The sequence below is a fragment of the Eumetopias jubatus genome, unplaced genomic scaffold (assembly GCF_037043125.1).
Source record: "Eumetopias jubatus isolate StellerSeaLion01/CBP00866 unplaced genomic scaffold, mEumJub1_p1.0 scaffold_7, whole genome shotgun sequence".
Lineage (NCBI taxonomy): Eukaryota > Metazoa > Chordata > Mammalia > Carnivora > Otariidae > Eumetopias > Eumetopias jubatus.
In genome coordinates, this window is record NW_028274813.1 from 27,333,801 (window position 1) to 27,356,119 (window position 22,319).

Consider the following 22,319-nt stretch of genomic DNA (forward strand, 5'->3'; position numbering starts at 1 on the left):
TGAGGCACAGAGAGAGAGGGACCACACTTAATAGATGGCAGCTCTCCTTATTGTTGTCCCTTTTTCTCGGAGAAAGTACTGGAAGATCTCTGCCCAGCCGCTCCCCTCCCTAAGGCCGTGGTGGGGCGGGCGCTCCCTCACCTCCTCCAACCCCCTCCCACCCCCCCACCCCCGCAGATATCAACGAGTGCCTGACCCTGGATCTGTGCAAGGACTCGGAGTGCGTGAATACCAGGGGCAGCTACCTGTGCACCTGTGGGCCTGGCCTCATGCTGGACCCGTCCAGGAGCCGCTGTGTGTGTAAGTGGCAGCGGGGACCAGGGATGGGGGACACTGGGAGGCAAGATAGGATCCTCGGGGTCCACCGGCCGGGCCCAGAGCAGTAGGTTCCCCCAGGCCCCATCCCGGGGCCCAGGGTCTGTGTCTCAACCTGGAGCTGGGCCCAGTGTACAGAAACTGATCTGCCCCTCCCTGCTGGAGCAGAGACAGCTGTGACTTCAGTTTGGGTTTTTGGCATGTCTTTGGGGGCTTTGCGGTTTGGGATTTTCTCCTTCTGTTTTCCCTCTCATCCATTCTGTCCAATCTGTTGCCTCATTTACTTCGGGGAGATGTGTGTTGTCTTTGCTCCGATGTCTGGCTGAGCTGTGCCTGCCTCTTCGAGGCCCAACTTGGGCAGCCTGGTCACTGAACTGCAGATAGGCCTTCCTTAAAGGGCCTATCTGTGGTATGTATGGCACTGCTTGGCACCCAGGCCGGCCCCCAAACCTGGGGTCCCTCACGGCTCGGAGTGTGTCTGCATCCACGAATACATAACGTGCCCCTGGCCATGTCGGCACCGCGTCTGGGTGTGTGCACACTGTGCGTCCGTGTGTGCACATGCGTGTCCCCCCCGCACCCCCGCCCCGGGCAGTGGTTTCCGGCGGCCTCTGTGGTTTCCCGCTGCAAAAGGCCCAGGCTGGCAGCACCCCCCAGAGAACAGAGCTGACACCATGGCCCGGACAGGGCTTTCCTTGGGCAGGGAGGCCTGAGCAGAACTGAATAAAACCAGTCCTGACTGGCATCTGTAAAGTGGCAGCCCAGGTCAGGTTGCCCCCACCCCCCGCTCAGTAGAGCTCCCCGCGGCTGGCCAGGCCGTCAGTCCACAGACCACCAGGTACTGGGTGTGGGGAGGCCACAGGATGAGCCAGACTGCAGTGCCACCCAGGGGGAGCATCCCATGAGAAGGGAAGGGTGAGGCGGGACCCAGTCCATGTCTCCAGGGAGAGGAGACAGGCAGAGGCCAGAGAGGGGAGAACATGTCAGAGGGCTCTCAGGGAGACTTCATGGTGACAGGGACATGTGGTCAAGGCCTCCAGGGGCACATAGCCCTTCCTTCGCCTCATCCCACCCCCCACTTAAGATTGCTTTCTTAGGCAGACATTTTCAGCTCCTGAAGTGACTTTTACTTATTAGTGCCAGAAAGAGACCCTTACTTAATACAGAGGCAGAGACGGCCCTCCCTACTGTTACCCGCTCCAGCTCCTCTGATGGTTTACCTCCCTGTAGATGGAAAGGGGCAGGCACGAAGTTTCTCTTCCCTTCATTTCTGAGCTTTGCCCTCTTCCCCACCACCTGACCAGAGCTGGTCTACAAGGGCCCCTCTGTGCTGGGGCAGCCTCCTGATACTTTCAGCCAGGTCACCTACACCCTGGGGCTCAAAAGGACTGAGCCATTTCCTACAGTATCCCAAGGGAAGTGGCTATTGGAAGCAGAGATTATACCTGGAGACCCAGGCTCATGGACTGACCAATAATTGATCTGTGTATATAGGACATGATCTTTGACAAGGCACTCTTACTTACATCACTGTGAAGAAAGTGTATTAGTCAGGGGGAACCTGGCTGACTCAGTTGGTGGAGTGTGTGACTCTTGATCTTGGGGTCATAAATTTGAGCCCCACCTTGGGTGTAGAGATTACTTAAACAGACAAACAAACAAACTTTTTTTTTAAAAGTATATTAATCAGGATCCTTTGGGTTGCAAATGACAGAAACCCAATTCAAACCACTGTAAGCAAAAATAATTTATTGGTCCACACAACTAGAAAGTCGAGGGGTGGGTGTGCCGCAGGCTTGGTTGGATCCAGGTGCACACAGTGTCTTTGGGATGCCTCTTGCTCTGTTTCCTTTGTGTTGATTTCATAATTCCTTCAAAGGTGTCCACCAGACAGTCCAGGCCTACATCTCCCAGCCTTGCAAACTCCAATTTAAAAATAGAAAAATAAGAAGTATCTCTTTTGTAATAATCCAGGGAAAGTCCCACAGTTGATTATTATCATTGGGCCGACTTGGTCAAGTGCCTATCCGTGACCCACTCACTATGACCAGGGGTATGGACTCTTTCAGCTAGGAAGTGGGGTCAGCCTCCACTCCACGTGGACAGAAAGGGAGACAGGGTGGATCCCCTAGGGAAACCAGGATGTTGTCACCAGAATACAGGGGCATAGATGCCAAGCAGGGAGAAACACAGGTGTCTCCTCCCCATGGCCATCATCCTTATTTTACACATGAAGACGGTAAAGTCCAGGGAGGTCATGTAGCTCCTGGTGGTGCAGGGATTTGAACTTGGCCTGCTGAGTCCTGGGCCTTGACCTGGACTTCCCTAGGGCCACCAACTCCTTAGCTGTGCATGCTGTTCTCTCCATGCATCTCTCATCCCCTCATCCGGCCTGACAAGGGATTCAGTCATTCCCATTTGGCATGACCACTTCGTCCTTCATTGAGATAACATACAAGAGGATGGTCTTCGATGTTCACCGTCAAAGGCCAAGAAAGGGGACAGTGCTGGTAGTACTATGATCATCTAAACCCAGCGTAGCTCACACTCACGGTGGTTCATAGAATTTTGATTTGCAGATCTAGCCATCCATGCCTATGGGTCCAGCGAGCATTTACTGTGCTCTTGTACCAGGCACTGAACAGGGTGCTGGGCTACAAAGATGGCCAAGACAGGGTCCCTGTCCTCAAAGCTCCCCATTAGGCCTTTGGCTCTCACCTTGTCTTGTCTCCCCAGGGAGACCGTGGCCCTAGAGCACATTGCTCCTCACCCATCCCCAGGCCGATGCCTTTTGTAAATACCTGTACACTCAGCACCTGGAGACAAGCACGTACATCCCCATTTCCTGCCCTCCGGCTCTCCACAAGAGGGTGGAAGTCAAGGGGCCCCTCCAACGGGTAACACAGGGAGATGCCAAAGCCTTCCACGACGGCCATTCCTCCCAACATTCCTTTAGCATTTCCAGGGCCCGAACCTACAGATTGAGACTCGGGCCAGGCCAGCTGGGTGGCTGCCCACTGCCCCCCTCCTCCCCGCACTTCCCCTGAGGCTGGCCACCTGCCCACCCCACCTGTTGTGTCTGTTGCAGCCGACAAGGCCGTCTCCATGCAGCAGGGGCTGTGCTACCGGTCGCTGGGGCCTGGCACCTGCACCCTGCCTTTGGCCCAGAGCATCACCAAGCAAATCTGCTGCTGCAGCCGAGTGGGCAAAGCTTGGGGCAGCAAGTGTGAGAGATGCCCCCTGCCTGGCACAGGTAAGCATCTGTCCCAGTCTCATCTCCGGCCACCAAGGGGCTTCCTCCAAGCCAGTGACCATTTTCCCCTACTTGGACCTCACCTCAAGCCAGAAGACCCTTAGTCCTTCCTTCCTTCCTGCTCAACTCCTTGCCCCAACCTGGGGCCCTCCCTCCCTCGCTGCCACAAGTGCTTGTCCCCCGAAGGGAGGGAAGGGAGGGCCCGGGTTTCCCTCAGGAACTGCGCCGCTCAGCTTGTCCTCTGTCCGGTGACCTTGCAGAGGCCTTCAGGGAGATCTGCCCTGCTGGCCATGGCTACACCTACTCGAGCTCACATATCCGCCTGGCCATGAGGAAGGCCGAGGAGGAGGAACTGGCCAGGCCCTCCAGGGAGCAAGCACAGAAGAGCTACGGGACCCCGCCGGGGCCAGCGGAGAGGCAGCCACTCCGGGCCGTCACTGACACCTGGCTAGAGCCCGAGACCGTCCCTGACAAGGGTATCTGGGCTGCGGGAGGTGCTGAGGGGTTCCCCTGCACCCCCCCCAAAGAGCCCCTGGGTACTTATCTTGGACCCATGGCTTCCCAACTCTGGAGCAGGAGGAGAGGGAGTTTAGAGCAGCAGTGCCCAGCCCCAGGAACCCACCGCCCGGCGTGCTGGGAAGGCCTCACCTTCTTCCCCTCACGTATGGGGTCAAAGGTGCCCACACCCCAAGGGGTGCTGCTGGAGGTGGGAGAGATCAGCGGCAGCCCCAACCCCAGCTGATCAGGCCTTTCCGCCCCCGGCCCCCGGCCGTGCAGCTTCTGGGCTGGTGCTGGCCTCAGGGACTGAGAGCTGGCAGGGAGACCCTGGGGAGTCTGGCTGCTGTAGTTCCCCTCCCTGGCCTTAGAGTCTGAGCACTAACTGCAGCTCCATCACCTTGGGCCCAGGAGGCACAGGCTGGAGAGAGAGGCTGAGGCACCCCTGGAGGGGGTCCCGGGAACCACACTGATAGCACACCCAGGTTCCTGGTAGCCCACAGTGCAGGAGGCCAAGGACATATTAAGACCAGGAGAGCTATGTGATGGCCAAAATTGCCCCAGGAATCTGGAACAGACAGAGAGGGAAGTCAGGACAGAGCCCCAGTGGTCATGGGAACTGGACCCTGGCCAGGCCAGGAGCAGCTCCTCTCTTTCTAGAACTGTTGCCCGGGGCTGTAGCCCAGGGCAGGGGCGGAGTGACGCGGCGTGGCGGGGAGGCTTGAGAAGGAGCGGTGGCAGAGCAAAGAGGAAGGTTACATCCAGGACTGACAGCTGGACTGGCCCAGGAAAGGGTGGGACTCGTCCCTGAGGCCTTAGAGGAAGGCAAGAGATTTCCTCTCACCAAGGAAGCCACCTTGTAGGCCCTCCAGACCTGGCATTCTGGGGGAATCTGTGGTGGCCAGTCCTGGCAGGGCGGGAGGGGCAGAAGCAGGTAATAAAATTCTGCACTCTCTCCACGGCTGACCTCTGGGGACAAGTCAGGAGGTCAGAGACTGAACCAACCCTGGCCATGGGTGGAGGGGAGAAGGCAGCCGGGCTCTCCTCCCTGAGCTCATGCTCTCGCCTTTCCTTCCCAGGAGACTCTCAGGCTGGCCAGGTGAGTGCATCCTCCCAGCAGGGCTGGGCAAGCGGGGCAGAGAGGGGGACAGGGTCGCCACTGACACTGCAGGGCGGTGTCCCCTGAAGGAGGCAAGGGAGACAGATGGATTATGTGTAGAGTGCTACCTGGAGCGATACTGGAGTGGGAGGGTCCATCCAAAGACCTGGTTTTACCCTAAGGGAAGTGAGAACAGCTCTTGAACAAGTGTTCTCTCATTTGGGGTGCTCTGGGGCCCCCTTCAGAAAGGAAGTAGGAACATGTCTTGTTAGTCCCGGCTCTGCAGGTAAGGTCTAGAACTGGTTCCAGATTAATTCTGGATTCGGCACTTTCTGAGCCTGACTTGCTTACACCTCAAGATCTCTGTGGGTGGCTTGTGGGGAAGCGGAAACAGAGCAGTGGATGGCCTCAAACCACTTCACGGCCTTCCCTGGGCCCAGGATTCCCCTGTAAAGAACCGAATGTCCTCCTAGAAAAACATTCCAGAAGAGTGAACCTGCTTCTTCCCTCACCTGTCTGCCCCTCCCACCCACAGACCTGACTGGCCCCAAACACCGTTTCTCCAGGGAGCTACTTCTCTCCCTGGAAAATCATGTGTTGTCCTCCCAGACCAGAGTTCTCTGTCCATGTCCTCACAGCCCCCAGTGTGCCACTGACCCTCCTGGGTCACCGCCCCTGGCCGGTCGCTGTGGTGAGGGACGCCAGGTATGGCCTAGGGTCTCGGCCTCACCACACCAGTCCTGTGACCCTAGGGAGGCTGGTGAACCTTGAGCTTCTGCCGCTTTATCTGGGCTCATGGCATTGAGAGAATCGTCAAGCTTTGCTGATGTGACACTGAGCGGGCACAGCACATACATCAGCTCACTTAGTCCTCACAACCGACTGTCACAGGCTAGTTGAGCAGATTAGTTAAGACAACAGACATAAAGTGCTGGCACAGTGCCCAGCATGTAGGAAGAACTCATCAAGAGCTGGAAGGAACGAGAAGGTGAATAAGTGAGGTGGCCGGGAAGCCTGGAGGCAGGGGTGAGTGTGGCGGAAGAAAGCACGCCACGGGGTGGCAGGGGGGCCACCTAGGAACCAACAGTGACCTTCTCCTATGTCTGCGCAGGTCACAACCAGTGCTACCCAAGTTCCTGCCTGGGTCCCAGGTGAGTCCCTGCTCCTAGCGGCTCCCAGAAAACAGAAGGGAGGGAAGGAGACGCCATAGAATTTGTACCGTGGGCCAATACATGAGGCTCAGATCAGATGAGGTGGTGGCTGGTGTGACACGTGAATGCTTTTTTCAGGGCGCTCTAGCCACCTAAGGTGCTGTAAGGTCAGTAAAAGACGCTGAGCTGTTTTGCAAATATTTCCCTAGCCACAGCACCCTCTCTGCATTTCATGGTGCCACTCGACGTATAAAGGAGACCAAAGCAGAAGTGCAGGCTGAAGCAGGGGCCGGTCAGGTCCCCAGAGCCCTTCCCCTGTGGCCCATCTTCCTTTGGGAAATGGCCGGAGCTCTGCAGACCCCAGCTTGCTGAGGGTCACTGGAGTTGGGGACAGCACTGTCCAGGGGCTCTGTCTCCACCAAGCTAGTTGGCTTTGAACAAGTGGCCATTTCCACAAATCAGTCTCGTCCCCTGTGAAATGGAAGCTGAGACTGGGTGTGCTCAAGGACCCATTAGAGCTCTCAGGTTCTCTGAGTCTAGTTGGAACCAGGTTAAGTTTCTGGAGCCTAGGGGGCAGAAGGGGCTGACCCACCCTAGGCTCCACCCCTGGTTCCGCAGTCGGAAGGGCAGGAGGAGGGAAGGGGCCACTGCCAGGATCTCCGCAGGGAACGTTGTCTGGGGGTGGGAAGGCGGGTGGCCAAGGGGCTGTGGCCCAGCTGCTCTCCCCTCTCTATCCCCCACCCCGCCCCCAGGAGATGCCGTCGAAAGACCAACGCCACCACCTCCTGGACAAGGGATTCCGGACAGCCAGGAAGCAGAGCGTGTGACCACCCCGGCCGAGGGGCTGGTGGCCCTGGGCCCCTCAGGTACCTGCAGTCAGCCTGGTCAGAGCTGCGGCCTCTCCCACAGAGGCACAGTGAACTCCCGCTCAGGCTCAGCACCCTGGCTTCACCTCAGACGGTGCCCCTCGGGAACCCAGGAGTCCTGTCAGGATCACCAGTCAAGCGGGGGAGGAGGCAGAGAAGGGAGGTCTTGGGGGCGCCTCTTGCTTGGAGGCTTTCTAGAAGCATCCAGGGGCCCTCTGGAGGAAGGGCAGCGCAAGGAGCCTCCTGGAGCCTGGCTCCTCCAGGCTATTGACCCTGAGTCGGCTGAGTGCAGCCTCCTGCCCACAGTGAGGGCCAGCTTTCGAGAAGGAAAGTGCTTCTGTTCTCAAGGCTGTTTAACCGTCTGGGAGCCCGCGTTCCCCCTCTCTGGCCGGCTCCAATGGTGAGGGCGTGCAGTGTGGGGGAGATCCCTGGCAAATCCACCTTGTTCTGGAATGTGCCCTCCTCAAAGGCTCATTGTCTGGGGACCTGGGTCAAGAGAAGCAAAGCTGGTGATGCCGCAGCTGCTCCCTGTGCAAGTGTATCCCCGCATGTGCGGCCCTCCCGTGTGTGCGCGCTCCCGTGTGCCCTCGCCGGGGGCTGGCTGACCGCTTCACCTCAGACTCAGCTCACCTCAGGAGAGAGGGGTAGCTCTGGACTTCTTCCGGCAAAGAGAGAGACTATACAGCCCGGTGGAACAATCCAGAGAGTGTGGGGTGGAGGAAGGGGTTGGCCCTCCTAGGCCTGAACCAGGGTATCCTGCCGCCCTTTCCCACTCCCTCTCTCCTCTGTGCTCAGGGAGGGTCCTCGTCCCCCTGGTAAGAGGAGCTGCGTTAAGGGGCTCCGCTGGGGATTCTCTGACAAGAAAAATGGGTCTGGAGGCAGGGACAGGAGTGAGGGGCAGGAGGAAGAGCCCAGGCTCAGCAGCAGCTCTCAGCTATGTGGGGGGACAGAATCCCCCCCTCAGTCACCACCCACAGCTTAATCCCTCTTCTCCCCTACCTTCCCCCAACCTCATCCCTCTGGGAGGATATTTAGAACCAGGCAGGGGGTCCCCATAAATCCCCTGGGCTGACACAAACTTGGCGCCAGGACAGGGACAGGGTAGCCTTGCAAACAGGCCAGGGCACATTCAATTCAGTCCAATTTAGTGAACGCCTTGACGCTCTGCTGTGGACCAACCCAGACCTCGTCCACTCCCTTGGGTCTCTGGGGTTACCTCAGTGCTGTGGGGCAGGGCAGGGGAGCCCTCGGCGTGTGGGCTTATGTCAAAGACCTCAGGGTAGACACAAGGCTGCAAGCGCCTCTCACTCCCATATTCAATCAGCACACCCTAAGCACCAGGCACTTTTCTAGTGTTAAGGACACAGTTCAAAAAAGTAGCCTCTATGCGGCCACAGTGCTGAGTCCAGGCAAGTCAAACTGTTCCTGAATTCAGCATGTCTCCCCACTTTTTACCCCATAACCACCACCCAGGGCAGTCCCTGTTTGAATTATTTCAAAAGGTTTCTAAGAGCCCCCTGTGCCTTCCTGCCCAGTCCATCAGTCATCTGCTGACTTTCTGAGCAAGATGGCATGACAAGATGAGGGGGTCTTTCTGAGATAGCTCTGATCATACCCCACCTTGCATGACCCCCTTTCTCATAGGCCTGTCTCAACATGGCATTCAAGGCCCTGCTCAGCTGGCCCCAACCCACCTCTTCTCTCTCCCTCTGGCAGGTGTCCCCCAATACCCTACTTACCAGCTCTGTCTATCTGTCTAGGGGAAAGGGAGGGCAGCTCTGGGGGCTGTGGGTGAGAGCCATGCCCTTATTCAGGGAGAGGGCAGCCTGGAGGCCTCAGCAGGAGAGGCCCTTGGCTGGGACACGAGTTGGTGGAGCCCACTGAGTCTTGGTCAACTCTGTCCTGGGACTCGGGGTCCTGGGAGGGGTGCCATGCGGTTTTATACAAGACCATGCTACACACGGATATGGGAGGGTCCAGCCAAGAATGGAGTGAGGCTTCTGTGGGTCCTCTGAGGCCCCCGTGCCCTGCCCTCCACACTCTCCCATCCCACTCCACTGCCCGGCTTCACTGCCTTCATCTGTCCTCACCCCGCCATAACCTCTGCTTTGCTCTGTCTCCCACAGGCATTGACAGCTGTTCCGCCGGAGTCACCAACATCTGTGGGCCCGGAACGTGCGTGAACCTCCCAGACGGGTACAAATGCATCTGCAGCCCCGGCTACCAGCTGCACCCCAGCCAGGCCTACTGCACGGGTATGCACGGGGCATCCTGGGCTCACTCAACGGCTGGAGACAGAGTCAAGTGTCCAGGCAGCAGAAGGTCCAAGTGGTGCTGTGTGGTTGATGAGTTGCAGAAGACTACTAGCCCTGTGGACAAAGCCAACCTTAACCTTGGGGAGACAAGTCTCTGGGAGCACCGTCCGATGAGTCTCCGGGACTCCGGGAGAGTGGGAAGCCACCCTAGGGCCCCCTGACTAGTGCCTGGAGCCCTCAGCTCTGAGATCAGCCCACCCTTCCAACTAGCCGTCTTGCTGCCTACAGAGCAGACCAAGGCCTACCCTAGTTGGAAATGTCTCCACTGATTTTCAGCCCCCTCAAGAGCTTGACACAGGAGAGAAACATCCAGTGTGCCCTAAAGGAAAGGAAGTGATCGGGGGCCACTGGGGGAGGGGGACATGGGTCAGGGAGGAAGTGCTGGGCCACTACTCCAAGCCCTTGGTGCCTGAGTGGGCCCCATGGGCAGATGTCATAACCCCAGCCTTAGAGATTTTTCATCTCCCTTGCCTCCTCCTCCCACATCCCCCCTTGACCCACAGCACCATTCCCTGTCCAGCTTCTAGCATGGGCATGTTGCTGACAGGTGCCCAAAGGAAGTCCACCTGACCTCCTTCCCCACCTTCCTCTGCTCAGACGACAACGAGTGTCTGAGGGAGCCCTGCATGGGAAGAGGGCGCTGCGTCAACCGAGTGGGTTCCTACTCCTGCTTCTGCTACCCTGGCTACACACTGGCCACCTCGGGGACCACACAGGAGTGCCAAGGTAAGCAAGCCTGCCTGCATCCCTGGGATGGGCTCAGGACCCACTAGAGAGTGTTGAGGTGGAAGAGGATCCAGGTGTTCACAGCACCCAGCCATTGCACTGCAGTGTGTGGAGCGCAGGGGCTGTGAGAACAGAGACTCAGGGCTCTGACCTGGACCTGAGTGGAAGCCGACCCCTACGCTGAGACCAGACCAGAAGGAGAGGTTCGAACCTGAAAGACAGCAACATTCACCAAGGCTCCAAGGAGATGTGGCTGGAGCTGAGTGTGTGAGGGGGTCAGGGACGTGGTGGAGATGAGGACTAAAAGGCTAGTCTCCAGATTATGTGTGACTAGGAGCTGCTTTCATTTTGGGTAAGGAGGGCGGCACATGAGGACACTGGCTGGGACTCCTGGCAGACAGGGGAGCCGGAGTGCCTTGGCAAGAGAGTCCCCAGCAGCTCAGAGAGCCTGCAGTCTTTGCACTTCCCTGGGAAGGCCTGTGTCTGTTGCCCCTGCACAGGGCCCTGGGCAAAGCGGCTTCCCACACAAACCCTTTGATATCCAGCATTTGCACCGAGATACACAGCCTCCACATACATTTTTATGAATCAGCTCACAGAGGATATGACGCAGCTCTTTCCAAGCAGTGCCTTATGATGCATAACGCAGCCGGAGCACTCACCGCTGCTCTTGAGGCTCTTGTGGCTGGTTCTGGCAGGGGCAGCCCAGCACTTATGCACAGTCCCCTTCTGGAGGCCAGGAAGCTGTGCATCCTCTCATTACCAGAGTCCCCCAGGTCCTAATCCCCTAAAGATCTGGTCTCCAGAGACCAGGGCCATGCAGGTCCCCTCACCTGATATGGGGGAAAGGGAAATAGAGGAGAATAACCAGCTAACTTAATGGGGGGGGGGCATGGATTCATACCAAGCATTAAACACCTACATGCCAGGTACCATGTAAGCTCCGGGATCCTGCAGTGAGTCGGGTGTGTTCTCCTGGTGCTGTGGGATCCAGGTGAGGAAACAGCTGGTTCTCCGTGGAAGGATGCAGGCAGGTTTCGCTGCTGGAGTGTTAGAGCTGGGGCAGAGTAGTCCCCGGGACATTTCACGAGCACTTCTGTATGCTGGCACTGTCCTAAGCCCTTAATCATATGAAGCTCATCATCCCACCCCCAGGCGGTAGAAAGCCTTACCCCATTTTATAATTAAGTAAACAGGCTCAGAGAGGTGAAGTGTAATACCAGGGGACCTCATACCTAGTTGCAGCAGAGCTAGAAACAGAATCAAAGTCATTCTGGCCCCAAAGCATGGTTTGCTTCCTACACACTCCCTTACACGCACGGTGAGGGAATGGAGAAAGCAGAGAGTATTTCAGGGAAAGGGAACCATTTCTCCAGAGAGCAGAGTGGTGAACAAGCCTGGCATGCTCTGGGAATAATGATAAATCCAGTATGACTGGAGCGTGGGGTCTGAGGAGGAAGTGGCAGGAGCCAAGGCCAGTTTGTGAAGCCTTGAGTGCCAGGCTGAAGTGTTTGGATACCACCCTGCAGACAGTGAGCCACCAGGGGAGGTCTGTAAGCAGAGGGTGGCGATAGCACTCAGCTGGCTTTCAGGGACCTGACTCAGCAGCGCGGCTCAGAGCAGCCTGGGGGTCGTGAAGGAAGAGGCTGGGGGCAGGGGGCTTCTCTGGGTTTCATCCCATGGGCAGGTGTTGTAGGTCAGAGGCCCAGCCTGGGGCACCTGCCGGCCCCAGCAGTGGGGAGGGAGCCCCAGGTCAGCTGCCAGTGCCTCTCCCAGCGGGGCTCGGCTGCCACTCAATAGGACCTTGCTCAGGATAACATCCACTTTCTACATTTTGCCAGTCTTATAAAGCAGTATCTCATTATTTAATTGTGTAGGAGTTATTTCATTAATCTGTATAATTAATATAAATTATGACCATTCCTGGAATTAAAATTAATAGAAGTATAAATTAATGGATCGATATAAATTATTTGAATATTAGATATTTTTAAAAAATATTTACTTTACTGATAAGTATGAACATCTCTTCGTACTTTAGCCACTGGGTTTCCTTATCTGAAAATTGCTTATTCCTATTTTTTGCTCAGTTTTCTAGCGGTTGCTGGTTTTTCCTGTGGCTCCTTGGGAATTCCTTATATATTCCAGATACTTGCCTGGGTTTAGGTACTGCAACCCTCTCACTTCATCCTCTGCCCACTAACTAACCTTACCCACATGTCCTCCTTTTAACAGAAATCCTTGATTCTGACGTATTGAAATTCACCTTTTTGCCTTATTTGTTATGCTTTTGGGGCTCTAGTTAAGAAGTCCTTCCCCACCCTAAGCTACAAAGATATCCTTCTACACTTTCTTTCATTGAAGTTATCTCATTTAATCTGCACAGTTACCCGGTGAAGAGTTTAAACCAGTGCCAGGGGGTGGGGGGCAAAGGTAAATCCTCCACTGATATGATGTGGGGGCAAGGGATGGGGCGTGGCCAAAGCAACCTTGAGTTGATCAAATGAACCTGTCCTTGAAATGGGGGTAGGACTCTGCTGACCATAAAGGCGAAGAAAGATACCCCACGTGGAGACGTCTGTGTGAACAAAGGCTTGGTGGCTGGACCGGTGGGGATCAGCAAACACAGCAAGGCTGGGGCCAGGTGGCAGAGGCCTTGTGAGCCAGGCTGAAACAGCAGGGAACCCTAGTAGCGTTTTAGGCAAGGGAGTGGCACGACCCGGGTCGGGCTTTTGAGCCACTGTGGGGCACCAGGACGCTTTGGGACAATGGCATAAACCACTTCGGTAGGTCGCAGCTGCCTGAGATGCTCTTTCTCTGGCTGCTTAATCCCTAACTTTTAGGAAGGCCCTTAAGAACTCTAGAAGCAGACCTCTGGAGGAGGTGTTGGGGTCAGGAAGGGGATTTTATTGGCCTCCTCAGATCATGCCATCTGGACTGCCACCTGACCTCAAGACCAGCCCTTTGCCTCAGGGTGAGGAGACAGCTTTGAGGGTCCCCAAGGCCCCCCAAAGTAGTGTCCCCGGGGAGAAAGGAACTCAGGGGTTTGCAGAGGCCTGAGCTAGATCAGTCTCAGACCTGGCCTGGGAGCACCCACCAATCATGGCTGCATCAAGGATGCCTTTCCCACTGGGGCCTCAGCATGGTGTCCTTGTCCTCTGAAGAGATGCCCCAGGACTCCCTGCAGGGCTGGCCCAACTCAGGACTTTTCTGTGTGTTCACAGACATAGATGAGTGTGAGCAGCCAGGGGTGTGCCACGGGGGACGATGCACCAACACAGAGGGCTCGTACCACTGCCAGTGTGACCAGGGCTACATCATGGTCAGGAAGGGACACTGTCAAGGTAAGAAATGAGATAAGGGAGGCAGCCGGCCAGCCTACCACCTCTTGGTCCCTCCCCGGGGTGCTGCCTGCCCCCACCTCAACTTCCAGCTTGTCTCTGACTGGGCCCGTTGATGCTGAGCCCACTCCTGTGGACAGAGACTTGTCTGGGAATTCATGAGGCCTTCCATCCCCTCAGTGATATTTTGGCGTCCTGTCTGCCCCACAAAGCAGGGGAGCACAACCAATGTTATATACGTGAGAGCCCGGAACATCCCTCTATACAACGCTTCCCCTTGCCTTGAGTTATACTGTTCTCCCATATGACAGAGGAGAAGTTGGTCTCTCTGGGAGGAGTTTGGGGGTGCAGCCCTGGCCTACTTGCTAAAGCTTGTTAGGCTATGAGCTCCTTGGGGCTGGACGCTATCCTTAGATGACTCATGTGCGGACACCTGAGAAATGTCCTGCATTGGACAAATGTTAGCAAATGCTAGCTAAATGAGTAAATGAGTAAAGAATGGATGTGCGAGCCCCGATCATTGCTCCATTTCCCAGGCCCTGCCAAAAGGCGGCCGTGACATTGCCAAGTGGTCTCCTCACAGGCTGGCTGGAAGTCGCTATCATGCCAGCTCCTGGCAGTTCTGCGCCCACCCCCTCCTTGCCAGGCTGGGGTGTCAAATGCTTGCAAGAGGCCTATGTTATGTGCTAAGACTGGCCGAGATAGGAATGAAGGGGGGTAAAGCAAGGTTCTCTCTGGAAAGAAATCCTGCCCTTGACCCAAGTTTAGGACTAGCCACCGGCCAGCCTCCAGGTTTTTCCTGGCTGGGACTTGCCCTGGTTTCACAGGGTCCTGGAGGTAAATACCTTACGAAGGGAGAGTGCCCCTTTCCAATGCCATTACCAGGGAAGCCAAGTCCAGAGTCCTAGAAGGTCTTAGCAAAGGGGAGAGGTGGCTGGGGGTGGAGGACAGACAGCTCTCTAACTGTACCCCCCGGGGCTCCCCTTCTCCTCTCAATGCCTCCCTCTTGGTGTTCTCCCTTTAATACCCTGGCCTACGCACAATCAAAGCCAAAATGCACTCTCTTTGTCCTCATGAGCATGTTGGAGTCAGAAAGCCTGGCATCTTCCAGGAGAATGGAGAATGAGGGAGTTAGCTTTTGCTGGGTGCCTTCTATGTGCCAGGAGCTGTGTGAGGACTTAATAGATTATCTCGTTTAAGCATGACAACATGACAAATTTGACATTAGACTTTATTTAAAAAAAAAAAAAAGCAAAACTAAAGGAGATGAACCAAGAAAATACCAGGACATTAAAAACATCAGATTTATACTAAGCAGTCCATGTTACAGGCATAGGCTCTGGTAGAGACGGGCCTGGGATTGGCTCTTGTCTTGACATCTGAAAATGCAAACCGTAATGCCCATCTCAGAGGCCCTTGTGAGGACCAAATAAGCCAATACATACGACAAGACCTCCAGTGCACAGGGGGTGGCATTTCTATGTGAGAGCCCCATTCTTTTTTACTTCTAGACTCCCCCCATGCTCCAGTCCACGCCTCTGGATTGTCCCCTTCCCTCCCGGAGGAAAAGTTCCAGACGCGCACCTCGGCTGGGAGGTCAGGGTGGGTTTCTGGCCCCGGGCAGACACTCAGGCTGCTGAAAGGACAGCCTGATGTAGCCTGCAAACTCCTCCAGGGTTTCCATCAAGAACCACAGACCCAGCCATCACCCCGGGAGCCTGGTCAATTTCCTCTCCCTCTTTCTTCTCGCTCCAACTGAGAAACCACTCTCTCCATTTCAACTCAAAGTCTCTGGTGGAAGGCCCAAATGTTCTGGACAGTGGCCCATCCAAAGTCTCAGTGGCATTTCTGTCATACCAAGACTCTGGGTTCCCATGGAAAGGGGTAGACCCCTTGCAGACTGCCAGGCCTTTTCTGTGCCCCAACCGCATCCAAATTCTCCCGAGCTTCTGGCCCCAAGCGCTCTCCCGCTCCCACCCCGTGCTCTCACAAGGAGCCGAAACAGGGACCCTTACATTTCCCCATGCAAAGGCTCCAGGATCTTCCCAGGGTGTAGAGCTGGTTGGCAAGCTGGTCCCGGGGCACCTGTTTCCCTGGGTCTCCTGGGGTCTCTTCAGCAACCTCACAGCAAGAGGGTGTGAAGTTTTAGTCCCATGGCCTCATTCTTTGGTGAACAACATGTGTTGAGGGCCACCTCTGTCCCAGCCACGGGCTAGGAAAATATAGCGATGAGTAAGACAGATAGCTCCTGCCCCTGGTTACCAAGCTATTAGAACCTACCAAAATATATGGTAATCTTAGATTAAAATTCAAATCCTAGACTAAGATTGCAGAACAATCTGGCTCCAGTCCACGTACCAGGTTGGTAGAACAGCCTCAGGATATCTGGTGACATCAGAATCTGTGCCCTGAACACAGACTGGTCAGAAGTGGAGTCTACTTCGTCTGGAATCTTTATCTGGCTCCTTTCAAAGGGCTTGGCAGATGGCTCTGTGACATCCACTCCCATTTGGGAGAGCCTTCCCTCTCCCACGTGCTGACCCACCTCTCGCATACAGTAATCGCCGGCGGGGCTCTGGTCTGAGGAAGGAAGCCAGCAGTGGGGTGCCGGGACAGACTAGGTTATGCTGCATTAATGAGCAACCCCAACCTTCATGACTTAGAACGCAGCAAGTTTATATCTGACCAATGCCACGTGTCCATCGTGGGTCAGCTGGGGATCGTGCCCCACGTTTCCTGACTCTAGAACTCGCCGAAAGGAATAGCCAGTGTCTTGAATGTGGCCAGTCTCCATGGAAGAAAGGAAGAGCACTCTTCACAGAGTGGCTCGCGATTATGCTTCGGTCCATAAATGACACACTTCATAGCTCATGAGCCAGCACTAACACCCTGGTCCCACCCAACCACAGAGAACCAGGGGCACAAGCCCACCCTGGCCAGCAACGGGAGAGCTGGAATACTTAGTGAACAGCATCAGTACCACAAGTCTCCTAATGCCCAACGTAAGACACTTTGGGTACCACCTCCACAAATGTGCCCAGAACATTTGGGGCAGGACAGACATCAGGGCCCTTTGCTCCTGCTAACTCTAATCTCCTTCCTACACTGCCTGATCCCTGCAGGAGAGATCCAAAGACTTCATTTTTCTCAGAGTGGTCCCAGAAAAGGGTCCTCACCTCTGCCTCTTTATCTCCTGAAGCAGGGATTACTTATCATTCCCAATGGCTTTGCCCATCTTCCTCCTGTACCTCAGCCAAGGCCCCGAGGCCATGGTGCTGGCTGCTCTCTCCTGGACGGCCAAAGTCAGTGGTCCTAGACTGTTCAGTCCCCCTCCTGTCTCATTCTCTCCATCTCTGTCTTTACAGAAACCCTTAGAATAGGTTAGCCCAGCCCAACCAAGGGCTCTTGGCTACCCTCTTTGTAGAGATGAGCCTTATCTCAGTGTCCCCAAGATTGCCTAGGGCTTCTGGGTATCTCCTTGCAGATACCCACCTGAACAACCACCTGCCCTGTGTATATCTTCCTCTTCTGGACTCTCGGGGTGAAATGTTGGCCTTGAGAGGGTCCCAGTTCCCTGGGACAGAGGGCTTTGATGTGGCCTGACTTCTGCAGAACAAACAACCTCAAGGGAGACTCATTTTTGCTCTTTACTTCAGCGCCCATGTCTTGTTCTGTGACAACAGCTGCTGGCTTTCGTCCTTTTGCAGAAAGTCTGTGTTCTGACCCTTGGTCCTGCCTCCTGCATTCCCTCCATGGGCGCTAACTAGGTCCTCCTCTTGGGCAGGAGGGCTTCTGAATCTGCATAAGCCGGTGGACTTCCTCCAGGATAGTGACAATTACCCTTTTAGGAAGAGTAAGTCCTCTTGTTTCCTCTGGAGCTCAATCTGTCACAAATAGGGACTGGGAGCCTCAACACTGAGCCCAAGGCACATCACGTCCTCCTGCAGTCCCAACCGGAGTTCAAGCCCTGCGCTGTGACCTCCCTAACTCAGCGCAAGTCCCCTGTGTGCCCTGAGTGATGGATTTCCGGATACGCCGGGTCGCACCAGGAAGAACACTGCCTGCGGTCTCTGGGAGCAAGAACTCTGTCGTCCTCCTTGCTGTTCTTCTCCGAGGACTGGCTGCTCCTCTCCCCTCTTCCCCTGTTTGTCTGGTGCCCAGGCTCACCCTTTCTGACTCTCTTCTGGACCTCAGCAGAGTGACTGCTGGGAGCCCTACGTGGTTCTCAGCTGGAACAAAAGTCTCTCCAGCCAAGAAGCCTTGCCAGCCTCCACCCATAACTCTGCATCAGCCTCAGGGCTGGTCTTTCCGAGATTGGGGGTCATCCTCGCTCCCCCTCTCCTGCTGCAGGAAAGCCCATTTTGCCTCCATTGCCCAGCTGGCGATCCGTTCTGGGGCCTCAGGGACCTGCTGTGCCAAGCATGCGCCATCCCGGTTATGTAGAGGAACAGGATTCACCCAGGCAGCTATGAAGGCCCTTCCCAGCAGTCCAGTTCACAGAGCAGAGCTCTCCCACCCTCCCAGGGCTAATGGTGACCATGGCCTCTTGCCCCACCCAGGGAGTCTCCCTTTCTAAAGTTCTTCTATCTCTCTCTTTTGTCCGGGACAGTGGGTGGGAGGTGGAGCTGGAAACACTGGATGGCACTCACTTTTTCCTAGTTTCTGTCTGGACAGAACCTGGCATCCCTCCCTCTCCCCCACCAAGGGCAGGGTCAAGGATTGGCTGCCTCACAGAACTACCCATGTGCTGTGGCTCCCAGAGATCACCAAGGAAGGGGATGTTATTTTGCAGATATCGACGAATGCCGTCACCCTGGCACCTGCCCCGACGGGAGATGCGTCAACTCCCCCGGATCCTACGCTTGCCTCGCCTGTGAGGAGGGCTACCGGGGCCAGAGCGGAAGCTGTGTAGGTGAGGGCTGCTCGCCAAGGCACTGAGAGGGCTGTGTGGCCTTGGGACCTCCGGTTGAGCCCACACACAGGGAGGGAAAGAGACGGGCAGAGGGAAGTGGCGTGGAGGCCACTGTCCTCCCTGACCTGGCTGGGTTCCCACATGACGTTGGCCATGAGATGGGTGTGCTTGGGTGACTGCTGCTCTGCCCTCTGAATCAGCTTGGGCGGGGGCCCCTTTGGCTCCTTGGCCATGTCCATCCCGGAGCTACAGCCCAAGGTCCCAGAAGCTTTTGTGGCCGGATCCTGCTGGGTAGAGTGAGTTGCCAAGAATCTTAGGAAGAGGCTGACTCTGGTGGTGTGAGCTCACAGCCAGGTCCTGCTGTGGTTCCCGGGCAGGAGGGGCCTTTGGCATCTCCACAGCAATGTCTAAACAGCAACACCTCACTGAACAGGGGTGCTCTTCTCCCCCTAGAGGGGGCTGCATGTCAGCTATAGAAGGAATGTTCTTTCCCATCAGTCCCTGCAGGAAGAAGGGCCCAGGGTTCAGAATGCCAGGAGGGACTGAATTGTGAATAGATGCTTTGAGGCTCTGGGGAGGGCAGGCATTTCCCAGGCCCTTGAGACTGCCACTCAGCCACCCAGGCATAGACTGGCCTCTCTCTGCATTGCCCACTCAGGTACTGAAGCTGGTTGTTGGGCTGGGAACATAGAATCATACCAGTTTGGTTGGCAAGTAGGAGGCCAGAAAGGTTTAGATCTACTGTAAGGTGAGTCAAGGTTCTAGGACATGTCATTCCGGGTGTCCTCAGATGGGCCAAACCAGCCTCAAGGCTGGGGGACCTGGCTCCCTTTTCTAGGACATATGTGGAGTGCTACGTGTTACCAGATGGAGCTCCAGTAGGCTCAGGAGGGAAGGGCACCCTGCCCTGCCTAGGTCGGGCGGGCGTGGGGGGGGGGGGCCAGGAGCAGGAACGACCTCAGCGCCTTCCCAGGATGGCCTGTGCCCCCTCTGAGTGCTGATTCCCTGTCCTCATCATTAAGATGCCCTAAGCCTGACAATGGGGACTGCATGAAGGACAGGAGGCCCGCCCGCCATCTTGGACTTCTCTCCCACAGATATAAATGAGTGTCTGACCCCCGGGGTCTGCGCCCATGGAAAGTGCATCAACCTGGAGGGCTCCTTTAGATGCTCTTGTGAGCAGGGCTACAAGGTCACCACAGACGAGAAGGGCTGCCAAGGTACAAAGATGCTAAAGCACCTTCCTCAGCAGGCAAATCAGCCTACAGCTCCTTCCCTCTGCACACTCACTCCTAATCCAGCCCTGCGCCCACATCCCTGACCATGCTGACCCAGCCACACGTCCTGCCAAGACCCGTCCCTCACCTTACCCCTGCCGACCTGTCAGTCTCCGGCTGTCCTGCCACGTCTGTCCTGCAGAGCCCCACATAGAACTCACTGGCCTGTTTCAGATGTCGATGAGTGTGCCAGCCGGGCCTCGTGCCCCACGGGCCTGTGCCTCAACACCGAGGGTTCCTTCACCTGCTCGGCCTGCGAGAGTGGCTACTGGGTGAACGAGGACGGCACTGCCTGTGAAGGTAACCCCCGGGGAGGGGCTGGCGGAGGGGGACCAAGGATATAGGCCTTCTTACCTCCCAAAGAATCCTCTGCTCGTCCCCCAGCTTTGGGCTGATGCTGAGGGTCTCCAGGCTAGACTAGAGGACCCTAGAAATAGACTTGGCCCCGAGGAGAGCGTCTGTTGTCATCATCCCCAGGTTTGGAGGTGAGGACAGGAGGGAAAAAAGGGAGTCACAGAGACAAGAGGGAAGCTGATGGCAGAGTTGCCCCCAGAGCATTCTGAGGAGAGGGGGACAAGGGTTGTCCCACAGAAGGCCCACAGCCAGGGCCTGCCCCTCCCCAGGGGCCCGGAGAAAGGCCCACAAGCTCAGAGAGGGAGGCCAGAGGTGTGGGGAGCTTCCTCGTAGGAGGCCAGGTAGAGCGAGCCCTCCCGGGCCCCCAGGGTGACTGGCTGGCCCTCTGCCGCAGACCTAGATGAGTGCGCCTTCCCGGGAGTCTGCCCCTCAGGAGTCTGCACCAACACGGCCGGCTCCTTCTCCTGCAGGGACTGTGAGGCGGGCTACCGGCCCAGCGCCCTGGGCCACACTTGTGAAGGTGAGAACCCCCTTTCCCCCGCCACCATGAGGAAGGGGAGCACCGATGGGGTGCCAGAGACTAACCCACCACCCTTAGAGAAGGGAGTGACCAGACACAGCAGGGACTGCTTCCGGGCCAGGGGCTGCTCTGTCCACCTTGGATGGCATCTAAAGGACACCTATCCTCCCCCGTCCCTCAACAGGGGTTGGAAAGACGGCTGCCAGTCTGGGTCTAGGGGTCAGTGAGCTACCAGATCGCAAGCTGCAGGGGAGTTTTTTCCACACGCAGCCTCCTGGGTTCTTTGTCAGGGTGGGAGCTGGGAGCGGATTTTGGAAAACATCGGCCTGTCCCAGGCAATCTGTAGACCTACTTCAAGAACCTAGTTTCTGTGACCTTCTCCGGTTCTCAATATCTGTTTCCTTCACTGATCTCTCATTTGTTTTCCCATCGCTTCTCCGTAAAATCTGAGCTGTCTCAGCCACGGTAAGGGCAGTGGGGTTTGGCCACCCTAGAGAGAGGCCACCCCTGCAGGGAGAGGCTGAATGTCCCCAAGGGCACCGTGTGGGCAGCCGGAGAAGGCCAGCTGGGCTTCTCCAGGCAGAAGTGGAAGGAGCTGCAGTCACGCTGCTCCCGGAGGCCCCCTCCCCAGCTATGCCGATTACAAGGGGATGACGCCCCTCCGGGTCCGGACTCCCCAGGCAGGGCACAGACCCTCTGGAGACCTCCCCGTTGCCTCCTGTCCCTGGGAGGTGCCGCCACAGGCTGCCTTGCTCCCTGTGTGACCCTGCAGATGTGGATGAGTGTGAAGACTTCCGGAGCAGCTGCCGGGGAGGCGAGTGCAAGAACACGGCTGGCTCCTACCAGTGCCTGTGCCCCCCAGGCTTCCAGCTGACCAATGGCACCGTGTGTGATGGTGAGTGGCTCCGCATCCCCATCGGGGACTGTGGGCAGTGAGTGGGGGGTCAGGGGAGGTGGCAGCACACCTGGGAGACACCACTGCCTGCCTTCTCCTTGCAGACATGGACGAGTGTGTGGGAGAGGAGTACTGCGCACCCCATGGCGAGTGCCTCAACAGCCATGGGTCCTTCTTCTGTCTCTGTGCACCAGGCTTCGCCAGCGCAGAGGGGGGCACCAGCTGCCAGGGTGAGGAGCCAGCTGGGCCATGTCCACTTGCCAGCAGCAGGGGCTGCTGGAGGCTATGTCTAGACTGAAATGTGGTGCTCCCAGCCCCACCCAGGGATGGGAGATGGGAGGCTGAGCGATGACAGGGAGCCAGGTGTTGGGAAGGCATTCAGAGTCTTTCCAACAGGGCCTCTCTGCCACGTCTACGACAGACTGGCGCCCTCTGAACCCTTTGGGTGTCAGCCTTCTGCCCTTGATAGTGCCTCAGTTCCAAGGGCTGCTCCCCACAGCCTGGCCTCTGGCTTCCAGCTCGGGACACTTCCTCAGATCTTCTAGCCCCGAGCCGCTCTCTGGCTCTCCTCTGGGCTGCTTTGGGCCCTGGGGCCCCGTGGCTGGGTCTGCTGACAGGGTGCTCTATTCTAGATGTGGACGAATGTGCAGTCCCAGACCGGTGTCTGGGAGGACAGTGTGTCAACACCGAGGGCTCCTTCAGCTGTCTGTGTGAGGCCGGCTTCCAGCCCTCCCCAGAGAGCGGGGAGTGTGTGGGTAAGGGCTCCAGGGGGCGTGGATAGGGCGCTGCCCCACATCTGC

General features: G+C 56.7%; 1 protein-coding gene across 3 annotated transcripts in view; it reads left to right on the forward strand.

Annotated features, from left to right (window-relative positions):
• Window positions 1-22,319, forward strand: part of LTBP2 (latent transforming growth factor beta binding protein 2) — a 98,276-nt gene that overhangs the window by 68,854 nt on the left and 7,103 nt on the right. For all 3 annotated transcript variants that reach the window (XM_088024514.1, XM_028102098.2, XM_088024515.1), the window contains exons 10-25: window positions 178-300; window positions 3,404-3,568; window positions 3,829-4,044; window positions 5,143-5,162; window positions 6,274-6,313; window positions 7,066-7,179; window positions 9,306-9,434; window positions 10,092-10,220; window positions 13,445-13,564; window positions 18,354-18,473; window positions 19,571-19,693; window positions 19,925-20,050; window positions 20,499-20,624; window positions 21,397-21,519; window positions 21,624-21,749; window positions 22,152-22,274. In XM_088024514.1, the coding sequence (XP_087880640.1) occupies window positions 178-300; window positions 3,404-3,568; window positions 3,829-4,044; window positions 5,143-5,162; window positions 6,274-6,313; window positions 7,066-7,179; window positions 9,306-9,434; window positions 10,092-10,220; window positions 13,445-13,564; window positions 18,354-18,473; window positions 19,571-19,693; window positions 19,925-20,050; window positions 20,499-20,624; window positions 21,397-21,519; window positions 21,624-21,749; window positions 22,152-22,274 (1,923 nt within the window). The remainder of the gene's footprint in view (window positions 1-177; window positions 301-3,403; window positions 3,569-3,828; window positions 4,045-5,142; window positions 5,163-6,273; window positions 6,314-7,065; window positions 7,180-9,305; window positions 9,435-10,091; window positions 10,221-13,444; window positions 13,565-18,353; window positions 18,474-19,570; window positions 19,694-19,924; window positions 20,051-20,498; window positions 20,625-21,396; window positions 21,520-21,623; window positions 21,750-22,151; window positions 22,275-22,319) is intronic.